At 34.2% G+C, this 18,941-nt stretch overlaps 2 protein-coding genes across 3 annotated transcripts in view; one reads left to right on the plus strand and one right to left on the minus strand.

Annotated features, from left to right (window-relative positions):
• Positions 1–5,487: 5,487 nt before the first annotated feature.
• Positions 5,488–6,578, plus strand: LOC136062934 (cullin-associated NEDD8-dissociated protein 1-like). 2 transcript variants are annotated; one of them, XM_065762676.1, is made up of 4 exons: positions 5,488–5,515; positions 5,644–5,838; positions 5,929–6,102; positions 6,244–6,578. In XM_065762676.1, the coding sequence occupies exons 2-4, from the start codon at positions 5,662–5,664 to the stop codon at positions 6,253–6,255; spliced, it is 363 nt and encodes a 120-aa protein (XP_065618748.1). In that variant the 5' UTR covers positions 5,488–5,515; positions 5,644–5,661; the 3' UTR covers positions 6,256–6,578. The 2 variants fall into 2 exon arrangements, with proteins under 2 accessions (XP_065618748.1, XP_065618747.1); XM_065762675.1 differs by having other exon boundaries at positions 5,494–5,515; positions 5,671–5,838.
• A 7,093-nt stretch (positions 6,579–13,671) lies between these two features.
• LOC136062930 (uncharacterized) overlaps positions 13,672–18,941 on the minus strand; it is a 17,216-nt gene continuing 11,946 nt past the window's right edge. The window contains exon 2 of the mRNA XM_065762663.1: positions 13,672–13,847. Coding sequence (XP_065618735.1) covers positions 13,672–13,847 — 176 coding nt within the window. The remainder of the gene's footprint in view (positions 13,848–18,941) is intronic.

An 18,941-nucleotide genomic window follows, 5' to 3' on the forward strand; every position in this document is an offset into this window, starting at 1 on the left:
CCTCTCACAAAAGGATATGGATAGGAAACGGAATGTTAATTGACTTACTGAAATACAAAAGAGAGAGAGCAATGCTTCCAATAATTGAAATTAGCAAAACCCACTACTGGGCTCCAAACCCATCAATCTAAGAAAATCATTCAAAAGAAACACTCCCAAACGAAACATGAACAAAGGTGAAATACCTAAAGTGAATCATCCACATTCTGTCAGTTTTCTGAGCTCTTCTTTATATATGTTGTTTTCTGATTCAATTAAATAAGGAGTTTTGAAACCGTGAAAGATAGGAAGAGCAAAAGGAGGGGAGATAGTGATAAGGTATGAAGGAGTCATTCACTTAAATAAGGAGAGGAAGAGACAAAGAAGGGAAGAGAGAGGTTGGAGTTAGAAAGCTGAAGGTCTGAAGTATTGAATCTGTCTTTGGAAGAGAGACAAGTTGGCGTTAGTCATGCTGAAGGTCTGAAGAAGAAGAAGAAGAAGAAGAAAGGGTTGGCGTTGAAAAGAATAAAAGGTTGGGTTTGGGCTTAATGGTGGACAGCAATGTAATATTCATTTTTTTGGGCTTTACGGTGAACATAATTAAAGCTATAAAGATTGGACTTTAGGGTAGAGATATGACTGGAAATCATTTTCTTTTTAATAGTATTTTAAAATTAGGGAAAGATTTGGTAAGAGTATTTTAAAATTATAGGAAAAATTTTTTAAAAAATTAGAAATGACATGGCTGCTGATGTAGCTCAACAGGAGTGCAGCAACATTAAATATTATGATTCAGCTTTTAATAATCTATATATATTATAAATCGAGTTTAAAACACTAATATTATTATTTTCATGTGTGTTATAATAACTATTACAATTTACTCAAATATATACATATATATATAACTAAAGCCTTTGAAACTCTCACAATTTTTCACATCAACACAATTTAAAAAAAAAAAAAAAAAAACGTAATTGAATTTTTTTTTAAACCCAACTCTGCACCCAAGCACCACATTGACAAAGAGCATGAACGTGAGAAATAAGGGGCCGAAAGCAATTGCAACGGGTTGACATTGCTTGGAATTAAATTACGTTGGATTTCAAGTGGAATATTATCAGAGTTAAAAGGGTTTTTTACGCTTTTATATAGAACAGGTCAGCGACTTTCAAATTGCTTCAACAATTGCTTCCTACAGCTTCGGTTGACATTACGTTGGACAGATAATCAATATGTAAACAACTAAACTGTTACCTGTCATATTAGGTGAAAGCAGCCAAAATGGCCAAATACCACAAGCTCCTGAAGCGTTATAAAGGGTAGTGGGGCGCTCTCTCTAACCGATGTGGGACTCGACGAGTACAAGTCCAAGCTAGGCGCTTGCTTGCTCGTGCCTGCACTCGGGGACGAGGACAAAACCGCACCGCGCCAGGCACCGCGGTAGGATACAATCAGATGTGGGGGGAACAAATTCCTACCTTACAAAAAGCGCTTTTTGGGGTTAGGATGAGCCTTAGCTTGCCTCCGCCCCATCTAATTGTTGTCCTCCGCGGTGCCTGGCACAGTGCGGTTTTTGCCCCTCGTCCCCGAGTGCAGGCAAGCAAGGAGGGTTTCATAGTCTCAGCCCCAAGCCTGGAATCCCACATCGGTTAAAGAGAGCACCCCACTACCCTTTATAATGCTTCAGGAGCTTGGGTAGTGTACCACTACTCACGCGTGAGTAGTGGTACACTACCCAAGCTCCTGAAGCATTATAAAGGGTAGTGAGGCGCTCTCTCTAACCGATGTGGGACTCGACGAGTACAAGTCCAAGCTAGGCGCTTGCTTGCTCGTGCCTGCACTCGGGGACGAGGACAAAACCGCACCGCGCCAGGCACCGCGGTAGGATACAATTAGATGTGGGGGGAACAAATTCCTACCTTACAATAATTATTTCACTAAAATAAGGGGTAAGATTTCTTCCTAAAACTAAATTAAATTGATAATTCCAAATTGAATTTTAAATTGATAATTATTTTTAAAAAAATGTACTAAACAATTGATAAATCTAAAATTAATATAATCTTGATAATATTATAAATTAAAATTAAAGTTGATAATTAAAGAATACACATGTAGAACATCTTGATAATTTGATGTAACATAAAATCAAATAAGAAAATTGTTAAAATTAATCTATTAATTCTAACCATATTTAATCATTGATTCTAAGAATTGAATTTTCACGATTTGGTATGTTCAAAAATTTCGATTTTCCATTAAGATTTCACGATTTTGTACATTCAACAATTTTGAAATTTTCATCAAACCAGGATGATTAGTACATTAGTACATAGTTTTAAATTGAATTTTCACTATTTTGTACATTTGACGACTTCAAATTTGGAAACAAATTTGGATGATCTGTACATCTAATGTAATTAATTTTCCATTAAGTTTACTCAATTTAGTATGTTCTTCAATTTTCATTTGAATTTTCACGATTTTACACACTCAATAAATTCGAATTTTTCAACAAATTCGTACTATCTGTACATCTAATGTACACAATCTTTCCATTGAGTTTTCACAGTTTTGTACATTCAACGAATTCAAATTTTTAAACAAATTCATATGATCTATACATCTAACGTACATACTTTTTCATTGAATTTTCATTATTTTGTACTTTCAACGAAATCAAATTTCTCAACAAGTCTAGACTAATTGTACATCTTATGTACACCTTCACGACTTGGTACGTTCATTGATTTTTCATCGATTTTTTCGAATTTCTACATTCAACTAATTCAAACTTTTTTACAAATTCGAATTTTTTAAGGGATTTACCATTAGGTTATTTATACGAATCATTCATTTTTCTTTCATGGAGTTTGTCCATTATTCATATGGTTACATATTTAAAAAACACAAAAACCATTTAAGTGCAATAACTGCGCCAATGCTAAAAACAGTTTATGCAGAAAACAGTGAACAATTTTTATGAGAAAACAGTGAACAGTTTTACTTAATGCAAAAAATAAATTTTATGAATGCAGTAAGCAGATTCGAATATACAATAAACATGATGTGTAGAGAGTAAATTTTATTAATGTAGAAACAGATTTTATCAATGCAGAAAAATAGATTCAATTATTGTGAAATTCAAAAATGAAAACGCATTTAGATTTGGCGTTTAAATTTAGAAAACATGATTTCACTAGGTGTTTTATGAGAAAACAGCAAACAATTTTTTAAACAGTGAACAGAGAATAATTTACGCAAAAAGAGAGTGAACAATTTTTTTAAATAATGCTGAACAGAAAATAATTTTTTGCAAAATAATAGAATTAGTTTATGCAGAAATTAGTGAACAATATATCATGTCCTACTTGAGCCAAATCCATCTTACAAACAGTTTTGAGTGTTATGGATCATAACATCAGCATTCAGTACTTTTAACAGGCACAACTACTTTCAAACACCAAAAAAAAAAAAAAAAAAAAAACACAGAAACAAGTTCAAAATCAGACACATAAATGGACACTCAAAACATGCTCTGAGGTAAAAGTCATAATAGAAAATTGATTATTGAGCTACATTTTACTTTATTTTTCAGGCACAATTGCATCCATTAAACCAACATAGATTCTATTACAAACATTTTTTTTTCCAGACATATAAATTCTATTCTCTCTCAGCCCCTAGACAGAGGGAAAGTATGTAACAAATCTGATATTGAAAGGCTTTAAAGAAACAAAATATTTGGTTAAGAACCTACTTCGAAGTTGTATGTGAAAACTGAAAACCCAACCTACCACCTTTATTTGATCAGGTGGATGTAGTTTCTGTTTTTTTTTTTTTTTTTTTTTTTGGTTGGTTGGTAATTTATGCTGCTTATGACAACTTATTTAAGTACAGCAACAGTGCCGCTCAATTTTTATTTTGGCAGTTCTTTGGTCTAGATTTCCCGCAATGTATTTTGTGGCATAGATTTTTGGATAAACCCAAAATGTTTAACTTTTTAGATAAACTAAATAAGGAGTAATAATAATAATAATAATAATAATAAAATGTAATAAAGGGAATTTTTTAATACATTACGATTCATTGTATTCAAATCATCTCTAATTTCTACTCATTTTGTCGCACTTGTTCTATACTTCTACAAGGTAGACTGTAGGTGAAGTAGAAAAAATAGTGAGCTTATTAGAAAGTGATAAACAACCAATCACAATCTATCATTGTTGGATAATTTTGACAAAGTGTGTATCAAAATAGATTTTATCAATATAGAAAAACAGATTCGATTATTGTGAAATTCGAACATGAAAAACATACAGATTTGGATTTTCAATTATTGTGAAATTCAAACATGAAAAAGCATTCAGATTTGATGTTTAAATTTAGAAAACACGATTTCACTAGGTGTTTTACGAGAAAACAGTGAACAATTTTTTTAAATAGTGAACAAAAAATAATTTACGCAGAAAAGAGAGTGAACAATTTTTTAAATAATGCTGAATAGAAAATAATTTTATGTAAAATCGTAGAAATAGTTTATATAGAAAATAGTGAACAATTTTTATGAGAAAACAATGAACAATTTTAATTAATGTAGAAATTAAATTCATATTTCGAAATTAAAATCTCTATATCTTACAATGCTTCTATTTAAATATATAAAAACATATAAAGCTACTTATTTTTATCTTTATGTTTATTTGTCAATTATCCTCAAGTAAAAAAAAAAAAAAAAAAAAAAAAAATTTACACAATACTCGATTTTGATAAACTCAAGTACCGTAGAAAAAAAATTTTCTTTATTTTTTTATAAAAGGTACTCGAGCCTAGTATACTCGAGTACCACTTTATTTTTTTTAATCGGCAATTTCCAGCTCAGCAGCCACGGTGGAACTATAAAATAAGGTACTCGAGTTCACCAAACTTGAGTACTGGAAAAAGTGGTAGATTGTCATTTATTTCCGAAACAGTGGTTTTTGCTAAAAATTTCAAAAAATTGTGGTATTTGGCCATTTTGGCCAAGTGAAAGCTATGTTATTCTGTGGAGATTAAGTTCTTGGTCTCAGGTTCTCAAAAGCTTTCTTTGAATTGTCTATATAAAATGTTTTTTATTTCGCTCTCTTTCTCTTTTTAGTGAAAATTTCTTATTAATCCAGTCATTTAATTTAGCTCTATATACAAAATTCTACTATAGTCATTTAGCCTCTGTTATAGTCAATCAAAAGGAATAATCTTTGTTTTATTGCTATCCACTAATAGGATTTATCATTCCAAATTTTAAGTTGGGTTATTTTAGGGTATTTTTGTTGGATATTAGAGAGATTGTCTATTTGTTAAATAATTAGAAAATATTCAATGCGAAGTAGATTTTGTTGAATGGGTATAGAATTTCATATGTTTGATGTTTTTTTTAATTGTTTGTTTTTATTTATTTAAATTGGGAATCTATGAGTTATGGTTATGAATTATGGATTTTAAAAAATTTTCAAATTAAATGATTAGANCAAGACTGATCATGAAATCTCAAGAGGTTGGGTTCTCTTCTTGACATTTTCTTGCCTTTATATTCTGACAAATCTTTGTTTCAACTTGTTTAAACAAATTTATTATATTTAATTGATAGCCCATGTTCTGTTCGGTTATTTTATTTTCTCTTAGGGAAGCTGATTGTAAACCATGGAACAGTCGTTGGTAACCTTCTCTTTGAGATTCAAGTATGATTGTGGAACTTCTGCAGCCTCCTATGCTCTCCGCAATATTGCTGTTGGTTATCTATACGAGTGTTTGCCTTTATCTTGGACCAGATTGATAATTAGCAGAAGAAACAATATCTTTAGCTTTACTTTGAAGGAGGTGTGTGCTTTCAAATTACCATTCTGTCTTTGAGCTAAATATTATCCTACACAGTGTTTTAAATTTCTTTATCCCATTCCCGTCTTGCAGGTCATATTAAGACAATCAGATAAAGCAGAATACCAGGATTCTGGTGATGAGAAGATTCTTAAATTACTATTTAACCACTTTGAAAGTGAGGAAGAAGGTGTTAGCAATGTTGAAACAAAACGACTGGGGAAAATTGCACTTATTGAACCTGAAAAACTTGTTACTGCACTTAAGGTATCCGATTAGATGACTTTGTTAACTTTTCCTCAAGCTTATGATGATTATTCTATATTTACATTTGAAGGGGTTTGTATCTTCGTTTTCCATTCTTATTCTAAAGACTGTTTTTTTTCTTCTGGGTTTTTGATTCTGCAGGGGCTAATGTGAGGGGGAGGTCATGGTAGGCAACCTTACCCCCAATTTTGTTTGGAGAGTTCAATTCCCAAAGTTCTAATATAGGGATATCTTGTATGAGAGGAAAAAATGCCCCCCATTTTTTATTATGATATTTTATAGGTATGTATGGGCTTGTCAGCTTGTGAGTGAGGTTTGAGGTTCAAAACCCATTGGGTGCGCAGGTAGACCTACCAATCAAAAGAAAAAAAAAAAAAAGGGATGTCATTAGATACTACCATGAATTTGCTATTTTCAATGTGTAACCAATTTGCAGGGAAAAAATTGTCATGCACCTGTCTGCTACTATGAACCCCCCCCCCCCCTCCTCCACACTTTTTTTTTTTTTTTTTTTTTTTTTTGCTTCAAAAGAATGTACTACTATATATGTAGTGTAGAGACCAGATTTAAATTCCTAGTCCAAAATATGAATGGACTTAGGCCTAAAAAGCCCAAAACAATGAACTTGTAGAGAATGGTTAGAAAATTGGGTTTTAGTTAATCAAGCAACAAGTTAAGTAGGTTGGTGACAAAAGAGTGAAAATAGACAAGTTTGAATTGAATAAAAAATGTCCTTGGCAAAGTCCGAGGAGATTGTTTCTTGTATAATGCTCTCAAATATGGTTACAAGTCTGGTTCTAGATTTCTACAGTGTTTCTTTATTGATTTCACGATCTCCAAGTCTCGTTGCCCCTTCCTTCTTTTATATTGTCTTTCCTTTTCATCCCTACCTTCCACATGCATGCCAGATGGTTGGTGTTGTTACTTGTCCTATCAACCTCTCCCATAAGTCTTCATGCAGTAGTTGTAAGACTGAAATCCACTGTTCAGGTATCACCTCCACATTAATATGGCCAGAGAGTTAACTGTAGAGCATTTAATGTGGTGACAGTAGCTTTCTCCCAAGAGCATTTAATGCTTATTCGTATCAATTGAGTGTTTCAATGACATTCCCCCGGACGACAGACCACCTTTATAGACCTCGGCCTTGGTTAGCCGAGGAGGCTCTTGTCCTCGGTACAACCCCTGGGCCGTTATAATCTAAATTGACTTCTTCGTTTGCCAACATGGGCTCTTTTGACAGCGTTACCCCTTTCGGACACCTTCAGTCCTCGGCTTAGGCCTTAGGTCAATTATATACATAAATAATAGGCTCTAGGACCCAATGCACCTATAATAGCCCCTCGAGATTCTTCTTTCTGGATCTAGGGGTGTGCAAAAAACCGACGAACCGAATAAACCGGCCGAAACCGACCGAACCGTTGCCAAATTTTCGATTCGGTTTGGTTTTGGTTTCATTTTTTAAAAACCGAAATTTTCGGTTTCGGTTTCGGTGTTGGATTTTTTTACCCGAAACCGAACCGAACCGACCGAATATATATATATATATCTAACTCTGTTACATAATAGATCAGAGGCTTAGTGGTATGCAACTCTATGGTTTGGCCGCTGATCCTGGGTTCGAGCCTTCGCGTGGGGGCGTATGCCTTTTTTGCTATTTAATTTTTTAAAACCCTAAAGATTGACATAAAGACGAAAATACCCCTCCCCTATTTATTCTTCCCCTTTCTTTTCTTCAGTTCAGCCGCCCCCTTCCCCAACTTCTTCTCTCAATTTTTTCTGTCTTTTAAAGAGTTCAGCCCTCAATCCTTCCTTTTCTCTCACCGCTCCACGCCTCCATATGCTGCCTCCACACGTCGGCCTTCCTGCACCGGCCTCCACATGCTGGTCTCCACACGCCGGGCTCCCTACATCGACTAATCCTTTCATTCTCACAGTGTCACGGTGACCCTCCCTCTCTCTTTAATTTCTCCATAGTTTCCTCTCTCTTTTTTAGAATCTGGGTTTGTTTAATATTGAACCAATGATATTTTTTTAATTTTTACGTGCAAATAAAGTTAGGGCTTTGAAAAAACCCATGTGCTTGGTCAGTTAGTTGTTTATTTTTTCAATTTCTTCTCTCTATTTATTTTATATATATATATATATATTCTGGGTTTGTTTAATATTGAATCAATGCTATTTTTCCAATTTTTATGTGCAAATAAAGTTAGGGTTTTGAAAAAACCCATGTGCTTGGTTGTTTAGTTTTGCAATTTCTTCTCTCTTTTTTATATTCTGATTTCTGGGTTTGTTTGTTTTTTTTTTTCTTTGTTTGCTTTCTTAGAAAATAAATGATAAGGAACCGAAACCGACCGAAAAACTGACCGAAATCGAAACAAACCGAAACCGACAGTTTTTCAACAATTTCGGTCGGTTTCGGTTGAGACTTTTAAAAACCGAAAATTTCGGTTTCGGTTGGTCGGATAAAAAAAAACGACCGAACCGAACCGATTACAGCCCTACTTTTTATTTTGAGTATTTAATTTATAAATTAATAAATAAATTTGAAAATTAATAGAAAAGTGACCTTATTTTTTGGGCAATATTTTAGTAGAAGTTAGGATTGTATTTTTACTAGATGTCTTTTAGTTCTATCTCTACTTAAACATAGGGATGAAGAGAGTATTTTAGAACAAAAAAAATCTAGCCTAAACAAGAGAACCCCCTTAAATAGTAATATAGATTACAAGAAGATTTGCATATAAAGAGAGAGAGAGAGAGAGAGAGAGAGAGAGAGAGAGAGATTTGGATGTTTGGGTTTGTTTGTGGATTTTGAAAGATGTTTTTGGAGGATATGAATGAGATACGATTACATACAATATATGTGATTTTCAGGGTGAGAAGCGGTTTTTGATAGGAAAAAGTTTCGTTTGTTTTCCTATAATTCTGTTATTGCCCTAGTAAGTGTGTCTAACCTATGGACTATTATGGTGTCGTGTTCTCTCTCTCTACAATGGAGAGGCAAAGGAAGTGATTTTGGAGGTTTTGATTGACAAAAAGAAACCCAATTTGCTCTTGCTCTCACTCTCGAGTCTAACTTCAATGCTCTTTTCACCCAAATAGAAGGAGTTAGCTTTGTGCCTATAACAAAATTTCACCACATTTTTACTACCCAAATAACATCCAATAACTTCAATGCTTTGTAAATGAACCAAGTCATTTATAAACAACTCTAGCTCAGCTTGATAAAAACTTGTTTTTATCTATTTGTTTATAAATAAGCCAAACTTGAGCCTTAGTTTTAGGCTTGTTTAATAAACAAGCTAAGCCCAAGCAAAAAAAATTGTTCATGAACAAACTCATGAGCTATAAGGCTTGATACAAAATAATTCAAGTATAGAATTATTTAAGTTTATATGTGTTTACTAAATAAATTCATTACATATGTATTAATAATGATATGACCAATATGAGAGCATTACCCATTATCTTAATTTTTTCCTTTCCTCTAAACTAATCAAGTATTGTTTAGATTTTAGTTTACATTTTAAAAAATAAAAAATAAAAAAAATTTAAGTCGGCCACGTATGTCCTTTTCCCATCAATAATCTAATATAAAGTTATAAAACATGTTAATATTTTCTTATTCATAATAGTTACAAACAAACATTTTTCTAGTTCTTCACCATCTAACGTGAATGTAAAAACTGTATTTAAAAAAATTGTTGAAATTATAGACAAGGAAGGATGAATGAATAGATTTAATTATGTAAAATTTAAATTTGAATAATGATTAACCATAAGTGTGACTAAAAGCATAATAAAATGAGTATACTATTTTTTTTTTTATACTTAATTTTGGAATTTTAAGCATTCTATAATGTAATTTTCTTAGAACTCAAGCTCAAAAACTTGACCTGAACTCAAGTTTGTGCTTGTATTAAGCTCAAGCTTGGCTTGACTAACTAATCAAGCCAAGCCAAGCCCAAGCTTTTTGGCTTTCTCACAAGCTCAAGCTCAAGCTCAAATATTGTTTTATGCTTGTCACAAGCTAGAGCCAAGCTTGAGCTTTTAATTTTTATTGGCGAGCCAAACTTGAACATGTACTACTCGACAAAACTCGACTTGTTTACAGCCGTATGTCTCTCTCCATTGCAACTAGCTGGCTACTAAAAATATATAGTGTATTGTAAAATATTATCCTAAAGTAGCAAAAGTAAGTTTTTGGTGCATCAATGCTAGTGCTCTAACTAATTAACACAATTATATTAAAGATTTGGATTGATAAAAGATTCATAAATATTATACATACTAAAATACTTTTTTTTTTTATGTAATAGAGAACTCCTGAGTAAGAGGAAAAAACTGAAAATTTATGCTATTCCAAACCAATGAAAGCAATAAAAATTAATTTTTTTCATATGACTTTACGGTTATATCGTATTTTGTACTAAATAATTTGTTTTTATTAGTTTCAAGTTTCAAGTCAACTATATTTCAATAGGTTCTTTTTCTTTTTTTCTTTTTTTTTTTGAGAAGAATATTTCATTAGTTTCTAATAATTATTAATTGTAAAAAAGAGGGTTTTTGTTGTTCAACTTACAGCAAGTGGAGATTTTATTAGGCTATTAAGTTAAGGTTGGCTATTCAGCAAATAAAATAAAATAAAAGCTAGGATTGTCTAGCTGAGTCCTATTAGATCATGTGTTACCTTGACTTTAACTTTGTCCAACATCCATCACACTCACATAACTTTATTTGGAAGTCTACTTCAAACTTCAAACTTCAAACATTTGGAAACACAAAGTTTGAAGGCCGGCCCATGCAAAATTTTTTCCTACGTTACATCAGCCCAATCCCATGAAAATGGGGATGCATAAAGTCTAGGAGTTATTTCTAATTTCCTATGAGAAACGCTAGATTATTTCATTGAGCTTGTATGGAACAAGTGACCTACTTTTTAACTTTTAAGTGTAGGGTTGCTATTGGTTTAAATTATTACTGATTGGAAGACAGGAAACAAAAAAGGGTGAGGTAAAAGGATCCAAATGAATAGCATTCCTCTTTGATGACTGTTATCAGGTATCAAACTTGTTGATACGTTCATGGTTACATTTACAGTTACAAGATGGACTTCATTCAGAAGTAGATGTCAGTTTGCTTTGACTGTGCTTTGAGATCTTTCAATTTCTTCAGTATGTTTGTGAAATAATCTTGCAAATATTTCTCTAGAGTAACTACATCTTTCACATCCACACCAAAAAGTTTATATGTCTCATTCATTGGAACAGAGAAAACAAGGTCACTTGTGAGCACCTACAAAATACAAATGCACCCAATAAGGATATTAGTCATCTCAATTATGTATACTTGAGCCACTAACAGAAGAAATGCTCCTTCTAATCAAGATGTTGCAATGTGACTATGATCAAGAACTGTATAGCGGTTGAAAACATAACTGCTTAGCATATTATATGCCATCCCTACTGCTTAGCATATTATATGCCATCCCTACTTCAGCTATGCTGTTCTCTTCCATTTATTTCCTTATTCTATGTTTTTCAAGTTTATTCAGTTTTTAAATAACACAGGAAGCATATTATTATTTTTATGGGAATAAACAGGAATGAATAAGGGTATTCTTGGTCTCAGCCACACCGATGTCGTAATCGTACTGCTCAGCCGCTTCCTTGGCCTTCTTGGCCTCTGCCCTTGCGCTCACAGCCTCAACCCGAGCCTTCTCAACGTGATCTTTCTCTTTTTGGACCTCAGCTAGCTTCTTCTGAAGGGTTGCTACTTGCTCTTTAGAAGTGGCCAGCTGTGCCTTAGCGTCACGAAGAAGCAGCCTCTGGTCCTTAGCTTGTTTTTGCGCACATGCCAAGGCTGAGTCAGCACTTTTCCTCGCCTGCTCCTCCTCACTTAATTTATTCCTTAGATCTTGGTTGGAGTGGTCAGCGATCTTAAGGGACTCCACGGCTGCCGAGCGCCTGCTCCTCTTTTCGTCCAATTGACGGTAGCAGGAGTTGTTTATCTCCTCAATCCTAAAAGTCGCTTGGACAGCCTTATAAAAAAAAAGGAAGAAGGAAGAAAAGAAAAATGAGTTAGTAACCTTACAAGCTAAGGTAAAGTGACTAGGGAAAAAGAGGGGATGCATACCATGCCCAAGTATCTTTTGAGGTTCAGGAAAACCTTTGGCCTCCTAATACTCCATAGCTCGGCCATATCAGCTAGAAGCAGATGAGCCTCCTCCAAAGCCAAGGCCACATGGCATCCAGTGCCTCCATGGAAGTCCCGAATAGATGCGTTCTCTGTTAAGGGCTCACCATGGAGCATTGGGGCTGGAAACCAGGCTTGGGGCTCAGTGGGCTGAGTATCTCTTCTATCTGAACCCCTCTGTCCCCCTGGTCCAATCTTTGGCTGCTTCGCTGCTCGTGGGGACTCATCTTCGGATGTTGGGTGGGACCTTCCAGCCTCTATCACGTCCTTGCCCTTCTCCTCTCTTTTCCTCTTCAGGTCGACCAGTTCTACCTTGGGAGGCAAGGACAGTTGAGTAGGAGGAGGAGGAAGTTTTGAGGGAGGAGGAGGAAGCTTGGGGAGGGACGGTTCGCTGGGTGCACCTGTCCCAGGTTGGGATTCTATGAGCTCCAGCAAACTCTTTTTTGATTTCCTTTGAATGCCCATATCCTCTTTCGAGATGATATCCACCGAGGCAAGGTTCGCTTCTATACAGCTTGGGTCGCCTAGGTCACCATGAGGATCCTCGGGTGATTGGTCCCTGTTGAAGACTTCAAATTCGTCCTCGGATGAGCCCAAATTCACGATTTCTCCTTCTTTCTCTGAATTTTCCTCTTCCCCTTCCTCTACCTTGGGATGGGAGGAAAATGAGCCCACTAAGGGTACGCCCTCTGGAATTACAGCGTCCTTGGGAAGAAGAAACCCCTCCACAGCCACACTAATGCGGTGTAAACGGGGATCTTTGGCCTTTATCACACACTTGGGTGCTTGAAAGGCGCGTGAGATAGGCGTGATCCCCCGAATCAGATGAGCTGCCCGAAGTTGGTCGTCTTCCTCGTTAACGAACACCTCGGACTTGAGGATTTTGTCCAAACTTTTTCTGTTGACTAGACTGAAGTTTGGCTCAAGGGCGTGTCTGTTTGCAAAATCCACGAAGAACATGTCAATGGCAGTAAAGTAACGCCAACCCCACATAGTATTAAAAAAAAGAAAAAACCAATCATTCATACTAACCCTGGAACCACACCTGGTCGCCCTTCCTGTGTTGGACAGGGGAGGCCATCATGCCATTCCCTATACATGATCAAAAAGTCCTTATTTAGGCCCTTACTGGACTTAGGGAGGCATTATATGAGTCTAATTGTAGGCTTCCTCGTCTTCAGGTAGTACCCTTTCCCCTTCAAATAATGAAGGTATACACCCAATTAACATCGTGGTGAGTTAGCCCTAACCCCATCTTCTCATTTAGCACATCTACATAGCCCAATATCCTGAATACATTGGGAGTGCACTGGGTAGGGGCTAATCGAAAGAACCTAAGGTAACTCCTCATAACCTCCCCCATTGGAATCCTCATGCCACTTCTATAAAGGTGATCATGGGGATCACCACCTCACCCTCCTGCCTTTTCTCAAACCACTCCCCCTCCTCACAATACCTAAGGCCAACATTAGGAGGAATCCTGTATTGGGCCCTAAAATCCGCCGTGGCATCCTTAGAATCTACTAAACTCTTAAACCTACCCATTTCTACAAAAGGAATAGAGAAGTAAAAAGACTAAGGAAAGAGAATGGGGCCGAGGATATATAAAAAGAAAAAAGGCGGAAAGAAGGAGAAAGTGCAGTATAACAAAGAGGAAAAGTTTGAGAGGACTTACGAAACAGGTGGGAGGATCCTCAAACAAGCTTTAAGTATTTATAAAGACACAGATACGCAGGGGAAGTATGCAGATTCAAGGTATGTGCGCTAAAACGAATGGAATGCTAAAGTAGTGAACGAAGTTGATTTGAAAGATATTTATATCAAAGAGAAAACCCAAAAGCGGGAAAACTCTTGCTCGATAACCAATAAAAACACTAGCCATTGGATTGGCATCACACTGTAGAACGTGGGGAGTACAAAGTAGTTAGAATTTAATGAGGGCGCACTTTGCATACCGAAGCACCGTAAACATGCCTTGGCAAATGAAAAGACTCTGGCACTGACGAAGGACAAGACTTGACAAGCCACGACAAGGGCTCGAGGACATCAAAATCTTCCTCCCCGTTCGAGGAGCTGGATAGCAGGATTTTGAGAGGCTATTGTGGGGCCTAAGAATCTGGCAACCCCAGGCCACCTTATACTAGGCCCAAAGGCCCACGATGAGGAGGTAGAAATGTCCGATGATGAAAGTAGAAAGTCCAAGCTGCCAAGATACATCGTCGAGGATGATCCCGTCCACGGCGAGCTGAGATAATAGAAGGGAAGAGCAACACGCCATCAAAGGCAGCCTCCAAAAGCATCTCAAGAAAAAGACAAGCGCAAGGGGTCAGCCATGGAAGCCTGATGGAGGAGCAATTTAAGGAGAAACTGCCACCCCCATATTAAATGCCCACAACTCACATCCTGGCTGCATTAATGAGGAAATAACCCTTGAACAGTATTGTCTAAGTTGCAGCATCTCACAGAAAGCTGAGAAAGGCGGCTGATGGGACAAGCACTCAGGTAGTAACCTGCATGATTAACAAATGAAGGGCCAAGATCAACTGAAAGAGGGTATATAACGTAAGAAATCCTTCTGGAAAAGGGAGGCAAGGAAGCAGAAATCATTATAGTAGCTGGTATCATCTTAGAAACCTTTGTAACTAGACACTAAGAAAACAAGAAGAACTTCAAGTCCCTCAATTGGGGGCCGAGGACAGAGTTTCACACTTTAAGTTTGTTTTCCTTGTTATTTGATCCATTCATAACCATGTCTAGTTATTGTAATTCTCATTAAGGCCAAGTTCTTAAACCCATTCTCTACAAATTCATTGTATTGGGCTAGCTAGGCCTGAGTCCACTCATCCAATAGTAAAAGTGCTGAAGCCCAGTCCCTACAAATAGTATATGCTAATTTTAAATGACATTATACTCTATATTCTGCTCCACTCATAAAATAATATCTTTACACAAAATGGAAACATCAATTTGACAAATTGCAACCTACAGTCAAAGCACGCAATGGCTCTTGTTGTAAATACTAAATATGTAGGTAATATCATATACTCTTGGAACTTGGAAAGTCTTAAAAGATCAAGTAGGCGCGGTTATTGATTCAAACTATTACTTCCAGGATTTTAATTATCATGAATCATGATAATGACAATTGGGAGAAGTTATAGTAAATGATTAGCAAACTCTCATATCACACAGAAAATAAACTTTTATACGAGTATGTGCTTCTTCTTCTTCTTTTATTTATTTATTTATTTATTTATAATTTATTTTTTATGAGAAGTTTGTGCTTCTTTATTAGCAATACTAATTACAAACCCTAATGATAGGTGAAAACACCATTTTAGTCCTTATATTTTAGGGTAACGGTTAATTTAGTCCTTACCTTTAGTGGTAGTCAATTTGATCTCTATTATTTTCAACTTGTTGTCAATTTAGTCCCTATTATTAACTCACTAACGAAAAATTCTTGCGTGGCAAATGGTCTGCCTTATTGACACACATGTGGCTGACATAATAATATAAAATCAATTAATTAAATATTAAAAAAGCCACACAAGCATTTTAATAATAAAATAAATCCATGTCAGACAAAAAATTTTAAAAAGATTAATTAAAAGAAAAAAAAGATTTTTTTTTTTTTAAACTTCAATTTCTTTTATTTTCTTTTGACTTCTTGCACTCTCTTAATTTCTGTTTCTATGCACAACACCCAGGAACACAACAATCTAACTTAAACCAAACAATAATTTATCAAATATCAAGACTCAATTTTCTTTTCAATTCTTTTCTTTTAATCTATTTTCTTAGTAGCCACATAATAATCATTCAACTATCAAAACCTCCACAAATTTGACTATCAACAATGGTTATTAGAAATTATAGATTTAGATTTGTGTGTGAGTCTGTGAAGAATGAGAGAGAAGGAAGGTGAGGGAAACTAAGAAAGTGCTCGGTATTGGGATTTTTATGGCTAAACACTCAATATTGGGAGTTGATTTTATATTGTGGTGTTGCTGGGTATTGTGTTTGGAAAATAAGAATTAAAGTGCAAGAATTCTAAAGAAAATAAAAGAAAGTGAGGATTTCTTAAAAAAAAAAAAAATAATTTTGTTTATTTTTTTTTCTTTTAATTAATCTTTTTAGAAATTTTATGTCTGACATGGATTTCCTTTATTATTAAAATGCTTATGTGACTTTTGTAATATTTAATTATTTGATTTTATATTATTATGTTAGCCCCATGTGCACCAACAAGGAAAACAGTTTGATATGTAAGCATTTTCCGTTAGTGAATTAACGGTAAGAATTAAATTGACTCTAAGTTGAAAATAACAGTGACCAAATTGACTGTTACCAAAATGTAGGGACCAAAATAGTGTTTTCACCTATAATTAACTAATGTGTAGCCCCGTGAATATGCGCGGATAGTCGGGTACAATTAAAAATAGTCACAATTATACGATTCAAATTATATATATATATATATATTTATTTATAAGAAGTTTAAATTATACATGGTATTAGCTTACATTTTTCAAAACCATACATTTCTAAAATATGTATTGATTTCTTATATTATATATATATATATATATATATATAATTTATAATTTAATTAGTCAGAGTGAACCACTTGAGTACTGATAAGACCTCTGAGGGACGGACGGCCAAAAGAAAGGCGAATGGATGATCAACAGATGGAAGAATGAGATAGGACGATGAAGACTATAAAAGAAAAGCGAGTAAAGTAAGATAGGAAGGGGGGAAGAGGAGAAGAAAAAGGCTCCTTGCCACGGGCCGAGGAGCATCCCCCCATTTGTAAATAAGTTCTAAGTATTTTCTTTTATAAAAGAAGAAAGTTCATGTTTGGTGAACGACGCCAGTGCCTAAACCTTCAATCCACTCTCTATAAATTTATTGTTTGGGCTAGTTGGGCTGAAAACCCATTCATACTCTGGGTCTAATCCAAATTGAGTCCCTACAAATATATATATATATATATTATTAGTCAAAATATAGAGAAAATCCAATTAGATTTTAAATATTGGATTCTCAATTTTGTGCCACGTGTCCCATTTAATTTTTAATTTTGTGTCAAGTGAATTATTGATTGTAAAAATTAAAGAGTCCAAATCCAATTAGATTCAAAATTGGATTTTAATTGAAGTCCAATTTTCCGTCATGTGTCTATCTAAGTTTTTAATTTTTATGACAAGTGAATTATTAGTTGCAAAAATCGAAGAGTTTAAGACTAATTAAATTATAAATTATATATATATATATATATAATATAAGAAATCAATACATATTTTAGAAATGTATGGTTTTGAAAAATGTAAGCTAATACCATGTATAATTTAAACTTCTTATAAATAAATATATATATATATATATAATTTGAATCGTATAATTGTGACTATTTTTAATTGTACCCGACTATCCGCGCATATTCACGGGGCTACACATTAGTTAATTATAGGTGAAAACACTATTTTGGTCCCTACATTTTGGTAACAGTCAATTTGGTCACTGTTATTTTCAACTTAGAGTCAATTTAATTCTTACCGTTAATTCACTAACGGAAAATGCTTACATATCAAACTGTTTTCCTTGTTGGTGCACATGGGGCTAACATAATAATATAAAATCAAATAATTAAATATTACAAAAGTCACATAAGCATTTTAATAATAAAGGAAATCCATGTCAGACATAAAATTTCTAAAAAGATTAATTAAAAGAAAAAAAAATAAACAAAATTATTTTTTTTTTTTTTAAGAAATCCTCACTTTCTTTTATTTTCTTTAGAATTCTTGCACTTTAATTCTTATTTTCCAAACACAATACCCAGCAACACCACAATATAAAATCAACTCCCAATATTGAGTGTTTAGCCATAAAAATCCCAATACCGAGCACTTTCTTAGTTTCCCTCACCTTCCTTCTCTCTCATTCTTCACAGACTCACACACAAATCTAAATCTATAATTTCTAATAACCATTGTTGATAGTCAAATTTGTGGAGGTTTTGATATATAGTTGAATGATTATTATGTGGCTACTAAGAAAATAGATTAAAAGAAAAGAATTGAAAAGAAAATTGAGTCTTGATATTTGATAAATTATTGTTTGGTTTAAGTTAGATTGTTGTGTTCCTGGGTGTTGTGCATAGAAACAGAAATTAAGAGAGTGCAAGAAGTCAAAAGAAAATAAAAGAAATTGAAGTTTAAAAAAAAAAAAATCTTTTTTTTCTTTTAATTAATCTTTTTAAAATTTTTTGTCTGACATGGATTTATTTTATTATTAAAATGCTTGTGTGGCTTTTTTAATATTTAATTAATTGATTTTATATTATTATGTCAGCCACATGTGTGTCAATAAGGCAGACCATTTGCCACGCAAGAATTTTTCGTTAGTGAGTTAATAATAGGGACTAAATTGACAACAAGTTGAAAATAATAGAGATCAAATTGACTACCACTAAAGGTAAGGACTAAATTAACCGTTACCCTAAAATATAAGGACTAAAATGGTGTTTTCACCTATCATTAGGGTTTGTAATTAGTATTGCTAATAAAGAAGCACAAACTTCTCATAAAAAATAAATTATAAATAAATAAATAAATAAATAGAAGAAGAAGAAG

The sequence above is a fragment of the Quercus suber genome, unplaced genomic scaffold, assembly GCF_002906115.3.
Source record: "Quercus suber isolate HL8 unplaced genomic scaffold, Cork oak 2.0 scaffold_468, whole genome shotgun sequence".
Lineage (NCBI taxonomy): Eukaryota > Viridiplantae > Streptophyta > Magnoliopsida > Fagales > Fagaceae > Quercus > Quercus suber.